This window comes from Oncorhynchus nerka, linkage group LG23 (assembly GCF_034236695.1).
Source record: "Oncorhynchus nerka isolate Pitt River linkage group LG23, Oner_Uvic_2.0, whole genome shotgun sequence".
NCBI lineage: Eukaryota > Metazoa > Chordata > Actinopteri > Salmoniformes > Salmonidae > Oncorhynchus > Oncorhynchus nerka.
In genome coordinates, this window is record NC_088418.1 from 38,394,062 (window position 1) to 38,404,582 (window position 10,521).

At 42.4% G+C, this 10,521-nt stretch overlaps 1 protein-coding gene across 1 annotated transcript in view; it reads right to left on the reverse strand.

Moving 5' to 3' along the window:
• pcf11 (PCF11 cleavage and polyadenylation factor subunit) overlaps positions 1-7,999 on the reverse strand; it is a 36,858-nt gene extending 28,859 nt beyond the window's left edge. The window contains 6 exon segments of the mRNA XM_029629914.2: positions 2,791-3,499; positions 3,502-3,772; positions 4,059-4,274; positions 4,538-4,720; positions 5,164-5,289; positions 7,637-7,999. Coding sequence (XP_029485774.2) covers positions 2,791-3,499; positions 3,502-3,772; positions 4,059-4,274; positions 4,538-4,720; positions 5,164-5,289; positions 7,637-7,876 — 1,745 coding nt within the window. The 5' untranslated portion in view covers positions 7,877-7,999.
• Positions 8,000-10,521: the final 2,522 nt, after the last annotated feature.

The window sequence follows — 10,521 nt, forward strand, 5'->3', positions numbered from 1 at the left end:
AACTAAACTACTGAAAGAGCTGCTTCCTGTGCTTGGCCCTCCTATGTTGAACATAATAAACGGCTCTCTATCCACCAGATGTGTACCAAACTCCCTAAAGGGGGCAGTAATAAAGCCTCTCTCGAAAAAGCCAAACCTTGACCTAGAAAATATAAAAAACTATCGGCCTATATCGAATCTTCCATTCCTCTCAATTTTTAGAAAAGGCTGTTGCGCAGCAACTCACTGCCTTCCTGAAGACAAACAATGTATACGAAATGCTTCAGTCTGGTTTTAGACCCCATCATAGCACTGAGACTGCACCTGTGAAGGTGGTAAATGAACTTTTAATGGCATCAGACCGAGGCTCTGAATCTGTCCTCGTGCTCCTAGACCTTAGTGCTGCTTTTGATACCATCGGTCACCACATTCTGTTGGAGAGAATGGAAACCCAAATTGGTCTACACGGACAAGTTCTGGCCTGGTTTAGATCTTATCTGTCGGAAAGATATCAGTTTGTCTCTGTGAATGGTTTGTCCTCTGACAAATCAACTGTAAATGTCGGTGTTCCTCAAGGTTCCGTTTTAGGACCACTATTGTTTTCACTATATATTTTACCTCTTGGGGATGTCATTCGAAAACATAATGTTAACTTTCACTGCTATGCGGATGACACACAGCTGTACATTTCAATGAAACATGGTGAAGCCCCAAAATTGCCCTCGCTAGAAGCATGTGTTTCAGACACAAGGAAGTGGATGGCTGCAAACTTTCGGACAAAACAGAGATGCTTGTTCTAGGTCCCAAGAAACAAAGAGATCTTCTGTTGAATTTGACAATTAATCTTAATGGTTGTACAGTCGTCTCAAATAAAACTGAAGGACCTCGGCGTTACTCTGGACCCTGATCTCTCTTTTGAAGAACATATCAAGACCTTTTCAAGGACAGCTTTTTTCCACAGCTGCCATGAATGATTTATCATTGAATAGATATGTGAAAAACACCTTGAGTAATTGATTCTAAACAACGTTTGCCATATTTCTGTTGATATTATGGAGTTAATTTGGTAAAAAGTTTGGCATTGTAGAGACAGCATTTTCAGATTTTTTTCTTAGCCAAACGTGATGAACAAAACGGAGCGATTTCTCCTACACAAATAATATTTTTGGAAAAAATGAACATTTGCTATCTAACTGAGAGTCTCCTCATTGAAAACATCCGAAGTTCTTCAAAGGTAAATTATTTTATTTGAATGCTTTTCTTGTTTTTGTGAAAATGTTGCCTGCTGAATGCTAGGCTTAATGCTATGCTAGCTATCAATACTCTTACACAAATGCTTGTGTAGCTATGGTTGAAAAGCATATTTTGAAAATCTGAGATGACAGTGTTGTTAACAAAAGGCTAAGCTTGTGAGTGAATATATTTCATTTGCGATTTTCATGAATAGTTAACGTTGCATTATGGTAATGACCTTGAGGCTATAATTACGCTCCCGGATACGGGATTGCTCGACGCTAGAGGTTAAGTCTTTACTGAAGACTCATCTCTTCAGTGGGTCATATGATTGAGTGTAGTCTGGCCCAGGAGTGGGAAGGTGAACGGAAAGGCTCTGGAGCAACGAACCGCCCTTGCTGTCTCTGCCTGGCTGGTTCCCCTCTTTCCACTGGGATTCTCTGCCTCTAACCCTATTACAGGGGCTGAGTCACTGGATTACTGGGGCTCTTTCATACCGTCCCTAGGAGGGGTGCGTCACTTGAGTGGGTTGAGTCACTGATGTGATCTTCCTGTCTGGGTTGGTGCCCCCCCCTTGGGTTGTGCCGTGGCGGAGATCTTTGTGGGCTATACTCGGCCTTGTCTCAGGATGGTAAGTTGGTGGTTGAAGACATCCCTCTAGTGGTGTGGGGGCTGTGCTTTGGCAAAGTGGGTGGGGTTATATCCTTCCTGTTTGGCCCTGTCCGGGGGTGTCCTCGGATGGGGCCACAGTGTCTCCTGACCCCTCCTGTCTCAGCCTCCAGTATTTATGCTGCAGTAGTTTGTGTCGGGGGTCTAGGGTCAGTTTTTTATATCTGGAGTACTTCTCCTGTCCTATTCGGTGTCCTTTGGGAACTTAAGTGTGCTCTCTCTAATTCTCTTTCTTTCTCTCGGAGGACCTGAGCCCTAGGACCATGCCTCAGGACTACCTGACATGATGACTCCTTGCTGTCCCCAGTCCACCTGGCCGTGCTGCTGCTCCAGTTTCAACTGTTCTGCCTTATTATTATTTGACCATGCTGGTCATTTATGAACATTTGAACAGCTTGGCCATGTTCTGTTATAATCTCCACCAAGCACAGCCAGAAGAGGACTGGCCACCCCACATAGCCTGGTTCCTTTCTAGGTTTCTTCCTAGGTTTTGGCCTTTCTAGGGAGTTTTTCCTAGCCACCGTGCTTCTACACCTGCATTGCTTGCTGTTTGGGGTTTTAGGCTGGGTTTCTGTACAGCACTTTGAGATCAGCTGATGTACGAAGGGCTATATAAATACATTTTATTTTATTTTGATTTGATAACATTCAGCATATTTTTTTTAGAGAATATAAAGTAGAAACAAATTAGAAATACTTTTTCAAGGCACTAAATACCATTAGGTGAGGATAAGAATACACTGACGTGATGCAACATATACTAGTACACAGCAGACTGAGAACATACCAATAAAGACTTCAGTGCATTCCAAATAAAACCCTATTCCCTACATAGTGCACTACTTTTGACCAGAGCCCCATGGCCCATTTGCGAGACAGACAGTTCACAGGATCTATCAGCCTACTCACTGTTTGTTCTCTTCCCAGCCACTCCTCCAGCGCTTGGCATTCTCCTTGGTCTCCTTGCCCTCTGAGGTAGTGCGGGGGGAGGAATGCGTGTCCCTGGCCTCCACCGGCCTCTCCTCAGCCGGCCTCTTGGTTCTTCTGGGCTCAGACGAGCTCTTCTTGGGGGTTACCCTCTCCTCTCTGGTGGTCCCGTGCTGGGGGTCCTCATGGTGAGAGGAGTGCTTGCCTCCTGACTGCCTCCCTCCTTTCCCAGGTTTGTGTAAAGGAGGAGAGGGGGAGATGCTCCTGGCTCTCCTCTTGGGGGACCTCCTCTCAGTCTTTCTCTTAGGTGAGTGCAGGTGCAGCGAGGGGGAACGGGAGCGTTTCCTGGCATTGGTCCTGGCATTCCCTCTGATCTGGTTCTCCGGTTTCTCTACAGGCTCCGGTTTCTCACGCTCCGGTTTGCTGACTGAGCCGTTGGCCATCTTCCCCCTGCCTGATGCCTTCATCACTGCCTCATCCATCTCTTTCTCCTTATCAGTGCATTTCTTCTTCTCTTTCACCTCTTCTTTCGGGTCGGCCTTGTCATGGAGATGTTTCCTCAGCCTGGGGTCTTTCTTGCCCGTGGCATCCGCTGTCGTCTTCATGTTCTCAGCCTCATAGTGCTTGCTCTTCCCAAGCACCCCTTTAGCCATGGGAGAGAGGGACTTGGACTTGGTTTTCACTTCTAGAAGTTCTTTCTTGGGGGCCGTGTCCTCTCAGGCCTGCCGGGTCGCTCTGGCAGTTGTTTCTCTGGTGTGTGTGCTGGTCCTCCCATACCATGGCCTTCTTTCTTATGGCTGGTTGATTCTTTGGCCTGGAGGGCCCCTGGGCCAGCCCGGTTGAGGCGGGGGTCCCTGGTGGGGGGTTTGGGGTCGGAGACAGGGGGGATACAGGATTTGATGACAGAGGGAGGCAGGGTGGACTTTGGCACTATTGCTGGAGTTGACAGTACCACGTTAGCAGCCTGAAATGTAAAAGAGGGGCAGGACTGAGAACATCTTGTGTTTAGTAAACGAGACAGTGCACCAGAAGACATGAAGAAAATATAACAGAAACCTACCTGTTTAAAAAGTTATTATTAATAGATTAAATGTTACAAAACACCAACACTTCTGAAAGTGTCTACTCTCACCCTGCGGACCAAACATATAGACACACACATATATATATACGCATATATACATATATATTTTAAAAAATTTCAATTAGATTTTCAAAAGGGGGAAAATGGGTACAATAGTGAGTCTCACCAGTTGTGCCTTGGTCTGCTCCAGCTCAAGCTCAATCTTCTTCTGCTGTAGCTCCAGTAGCTGTTTCTGCTTGGCCAGCAGCTGCTGCCTTATCACCTGCTCCTGGGTGATGCTCTTCTCACTGACGCTGGGGACCACTGCAGGCTGGGGAGCAGGGGCTGGGGCACGGACTAGGGGTGCAGGGGACAGGGCCCTAGGGGAGGTCACCTCTTCAGGCTGGAGCGGGGAGAAAACATTCAGGGATGGGAAGGACTCAGGTCGACAGGTAGCGGAGTGTGTGTGTGTGTGTAGAAATGTCCAGTGTTGCAAAGGGTCAGGATGTCTTTTACTTTATGGATCATATTGTCACGAAGGTTGTGCAATAAACAGCAAAACTTGAATAACTTTGGCGCAGTTTCTACTTTCCTCTATCCACAGACGCTTTCAGAACAGCAGATCCTCCTCTCGGACACATAGAGATATACAGACAGTTTACTCACATGTTTTAAAAACTTAGGGTTGACATGAATGCTGGCGTTCACAGTAGGGGGCAGTGCTTTGATGGGCCAGGCCGGGTCGTGAGAGTTGACTCGCACGTCCAGAGCGTAGAGTTTCTTCAGTGGGAAGATCTCATCCCAGGTGGAGCGTAATTTGAACAGACTTTTCCTAGTGTTCTCATCCACCTACAAAACAGAGGACACAGCTTGGACCACAGCTCAACTCAAAGACCTGCAGCACAGTACTTCACAAACGAACACATTCTACCTTCAAAGGCCTATAGTTTAGCAGTACATTGAATTCAGGCAAGATCAAGAAGGCACTTAGAAAATGTGTCTAATTACACTAACAAAGGTGCTTTGTTATTAACCGTTAAACTGTGTGAAATATTACACATTCTGTATACCACATTGCATTTTAATGCAAAGACAATTAATGACTTGGATATTTTCCAATCAAACACTTCCCCAAATCAAAGGGGAACCACACAAACACCATTTTATTAGTAAAAATGCATTATACAAGGCAAGAGATAGACTAGACAAAAGCAAGCAGTACAGTGGTCAGCTAATTGTATAAAAGGTGCTTATTAATCTTCAAGAATGCACAAAAATAAAGTAGTATATACCTTTTCAAAAACACATATAAATGAAGTGACTAGGTTTTTAGCAAACACTGCAAGGTATTCGCCTCCAACATTCTTCACTATGGAATCCACTAAGTACAAAACTGGAAGCTTCTCGGCAGCTGGAGCCTAGGGTAATAGAAAACTCAACAAGTTTAGAAAACAACAGGGGTTAATACCAACATTTCAGATAAAAAAAAGGCATCACATTGATTATGTATTAGTTAAGCAAAAAGTTAAAGTAAGAAGTGTTTGGGCTAGAAGAAAAAAAATCCGTCAGTCTTGGGTAATAACTTTAAAACGTTTTTTTTTTTTTTAAATGTAAAAATCAATTGATTGTCCGTGGCATGATAGATCAGAAAAAAATGTATTGCAGGAAAAAACAGTTGACAATTGTTCTGCATGTAGGGGGGAAAACTGTTATAAAAATCAGTCTATTTTCACCGGTTACAGGAACAAGGTGTTTTTTTTAATCCATAAGGAAAATAGCAGTCCAAAAAAACAAAAACATAGTGACGTGTCTTCATTCTGGATCAAAACATTAAATGTCCATAAAAAGTACTTTGTTCAACTATTACTTGTGTCTTGTATCGGGCACAGGAAAAAATAAAAATATTGTCCATCCAGAAGAAATGGTTCAAGTCCCCCCCCCTCCTTTTTAATTACCTCAAAAGAGTGTCTCTGGCAGAGAGATCACTCCATGTACATTCCCGTTTTATTGAATGAAGTGTCCGTTATAACACCCCACTGAGGGGGCAGTCCTTTTGAAGAAGTATTATCTCCCTTTTAGAACAAAAATAGGATGTAACATACTAAGAGGAAGTCGACAAGAATAGAGCAGGATTTGGGGGTGGTTCATTTAAAATGTGCAATTGCAAGATAAGTCTTGAACAATGTGCCATGAAAAGCAAATCATTAGGACTTTACTTGATAAATGGTCATGAGCAAACATGACAATTTCAGTTGTAAACCCAATTAACATGTCAATAAAACACAAAATAACTCAAAATATACAAATATACTGCATTTAAGCCAATAGACATTCCCATATAAATGGTGAACGCCTTGGTTCTGATAAGTGACAATGATCATCACATTGATCAAAAACGGAGTTTAACACCAATCAGGCAATAACCAGAGATCTGATTCTGTACCAATAAATTACACTGGGAAATAAAAAAGACAAAAAGCATATTTCATATTTTTTATTATCACATTTTACCATTCATTGACATTTCAAAATTCAAATAGATATCAAAAGCAGCTGATAAGTCAAATTGAAAGAGACCAGTTTACTTTCACAAGAAAACTATTGACACTATTCTAAATTTCAACAGCTACATATTCGATCTGCATCTTTGTGTACCTATTATTTGTTTTGTTATTATTACTCCAGCTAGCTAGATACTTTTGTCTAACAATAACTAACCAGCAGTAACGTTAGGCCTGTAGGCCACCTGAAGTTACAAACAAATTACTTTTCCTGCTACTGAATCAGCCGATCGACCCGTGCATGGCAGTAATTAGTGATTTTATTAGAGGTGCAGAAGAGGTGGATTTGGCTCATGTGCACTTGGTCAAAAACAATAGTTTCTTTCCACACGATACATTTTTTCGGTTAGAAATTTTGTGGAAGTACATACCAGCCGTAATAGTTGCTCAGCGAAACTCCATTCCTTGGTAAGTAGCGGACTCTTTTTATTATACATTATTAAGCCTGAAAATCTGCTTCATGGCCTTAAGGAGACCCCATATTCAACGTATCCTGTAAACCCAGATTCTGGTTCAAGTAATTTATGTAGAAAGTGAAACGAGGCCTAAATGTATGCAATAACTATTTTGCATTGTTAGGTAGGCCAGTGTGTACTGGCTTAAATTTGGAAATTGATGTGGCCAAACCACGTGTGTAAACCTGTCAAACTTGTGGAATGCTTTGCACTGGCATGCTAGCGTTAGCTAACTGAAATAGCCATTAAGTTTCCTCCGTCATGTCGCCATATTTGATTCGGTTTCGGTACAGTTAACGTGTTTCCAAATAGTGTTAAGTTCTGAAATGTGAAAAATACCCCACAGCATAACGTCTTTATATAAGATCTGACAAATAATGGTGGCTTCCTAACGTTACTCTGATCTGGCAACTGAATTTCTGAATTATTTCCTAGCAAATGACAATCGGCTTCGGGAAATGGCATGTTAACGTTAGCTAACTAGCTCAGGGGATAACATTAGCTAGCCTACATAATGTTACATTACCTTTCTAAATGTAATCAGCATGAAATTAATTGCTATAACGTTATTTTGTTGAAACTGGTACTGTTGACAAGAAACGTTAGCCAACGTTATGACGCTACAACAAGAACAGCGATTCAACAGTGTTGCCGCCATGATGTTGCCATGGGCAGCTGTTTCAAGGCTACTGTTAGCTTTCTTCATCGAAGTTAATAGCTGAAATTGAAAATTCTATATTCATAAAAACCTTGGTGATTTGTGCTTCAATTATTGCGACGATATCCTTGGCGAAGTGCAGATTCTCCTCTGCCAGAATGGTCAGCATGTTGATGTGAGGTTTACTGTTGAATGTCAAATCTTCGAGGGAGGACTGATACTCTCGGCAGGCATCTTCCCTCGCCGCGTCGTCCATCTTTGCGATGTGTGATCGATCAAATACTAAACCAATCTTATCAGAAACATAACCATTTATTACGAGGCAGTCCATAAACACATTTGACTTAATATTTATTTTCCAACTCGTTACGAATTATTTTGTATTCCCTTTGCATCTGTAATCGACGTTTCCACTCTTCTTTTTTATGTCAGAAGATGGCGGCTGCAACTCGATCAACTAAACGCGTCATACAAAATAATTTTTATACAGCCTCAGTTGGTGTCCTCCTATTGGATAGTTTGAGTTGCGTGCGCGTGAACTTTTTGCGAACGACTCATTCATTCAACCTAATTGGTCAAAATGTTACCATCTTCGGTTAGCCAATCAAATTCGAATGCATTGCATAATAGACGGATTACATGGTGACTAAACCGGCTACTCGCGTGCGCATGTTGTTTTGTCTGTCCCCCAGAAGCGTCCACGACTAGCAGGTTAAAGTACCAAAACCAACTATATGAATTTGGGGAGGGGTCGAAATATTTATGGGTATTTAAAGCTAGCTCTCTGTTGCTAGCGAATTTGTCCTAGGAGATAGTGTCCGGAAGTGGGAGAAGATGGCGCGAGATGGATTTGAGCCGAGATTCTGCACATTTTCTCATTGATCAAACATTTGATCTCCGTACAGTTTTCTGTTTCCAAAACTAGAATATGTGACATAGTGGGCTGCATTTAGTAGACTTTACCCTATGCCAAATTTGGTAAAAATTGCATTGTTTAGAAGGAGTGCAAGGGTAAAGTGCACATGCGCACTTCGAGTAGGGGTTCCCTAACGGAAATAAGTAAGTAAATGCTAGAATGAGCCAATATGATCTCACTAGATCGTGCTTGGCTCTGCCCACCTCCTTGCTTATTCTGCCCACTATGATTAATTTGCTCCGATTGGAAATTACAGGTTCTGGATTTGCGAGCTATGTAATAGCGTGAGCAGTTTGGATTAAATAACATGTACATTTATTTTACAATGCTCTCGCAAGCAACGCAGGTGGTTTGGACAGCATGTTAGCTGACAACGTCACGAAAGCGCCGCTGCAGCCAGGTCGATGGTGGAAGCAGAATTGGAGCTTGAATCTGATGGCGGTGGAAATAAGGATAAATGGACATTCGTTCATAAAATTGTGAAAAATACATCTACTTCTGCAGACTCACGATTTTATATAGAAGAAATACGTTTTGGGGTCAACAAGATATGCCGAACTTCGTGGGTCCGTTTGAAATATCAAAACTGGTGTAGAAAGTTAAATCTGTGAAAATCACTAAAGTGGATTTTTTTTGTATCTTTTGGTCAGAAGAAACATGTTGGATCTCACACAAACTGATGGATATGATGTGTTGTGCTTCGATTTAGGAAGCAGGGCACCTGTCAAACGAGTCATTCTGGAGTACAGAAGAATTCGACATTGCTCTAATGAAAAAGATTAATGGAGTGGTCGAGGTACGTAAAATAAATTGCATTGTAAATGTCAGGAAGGACAAGTTTGTCTGTTTCTCCAAATCTGAGTGCATATGAGATATGTGAACTACCCTGGCAGAGTGTTTATTCCCAGAACTTTGCAATGTACCCACTGTAAACTATTTGGACTTACAGTATATCAAGTGTATACAGGATGAGCCTTGACTAGAATACAGTATATACATCATTGGGTAAAACAGTATGTAAACATTTAAGTGACCAGTGTTCAATGACTAATTACATAGGGAAGCAGTCTTAAGGTGCAGGGCTGAGTACTGGGTGGTCCCTGTATTGAGGATCAGCATGGGGGAGGTGTTCGCTTACCCTCACCACCTGGGGTCAGCCCATAAGGAAATCTAGGGTCCACAGGGAGGACTTCAGACCCAAGGCTACGAACTTGGAGGGCACATTGGTGTTGAAAGCTGAGTTGTAGTCGAACAGCATTCGCACATACTGTAGGTATTTAATTTTGTCCAGGTGGGATAGGGCATTGTGTAGTGGGTCAAGGGTGTCGAGTATGGTGGAGGAGGAATTGTTACATGCTGGCCAGACTGGACACGTCGCATGCGCAAGCATCGCAAAATACATTTTGAAATCCATGTTATTCAATTATTGCACCCACACTGCTCGCGAGCGTCTGAGATGCCAAGGGCTCAAATAGAACTCCTTTCTATTTCTGACGCATATTGCGCTGAAAGTCCTGCCTCTCCCATCTCCTCATTGGTTTATAGAAGCAGGTACCCACATGCCATCTCCTCATTGGTTGTACCCACGTCGGTGATTGAAAGACTAACTGTTTTGCTGGTTGTCGTGGTAATACTATGAAAGTTTAGATGCCAATCACCATATAAGTTCAAAGATGAAAAAGCCTGGAAGGAGGAAAGATGACTTGAAACGATTGGGTTGGCCGTTTTATGTGTGGATTAATTGTCGGAGTAGAGGACCTTGTGCATTTCAGGTAAAATAACAACTCAATGTTTATATCCCAGGACAAATTAGCTAGCAACTGCAAGCTAGATAAATAGGACAAATTAACGTTAGCTAGCAAGTGCAAGCTAACTAGCTAAATTGCCATACATGTTTAATGCTTTTCGACCTGTCCCCAAATTAATGTCATTGGTTCAGTTTGTTTTGATATTTTAACCTGCGTGTGGTGATCGCATTTGGTGTAGGGGGACAAAATACATTTATGCACGATAGCGCACGCACGCAGACGGTTTGTGTTGTGTTAGTCTGTTGCATCACT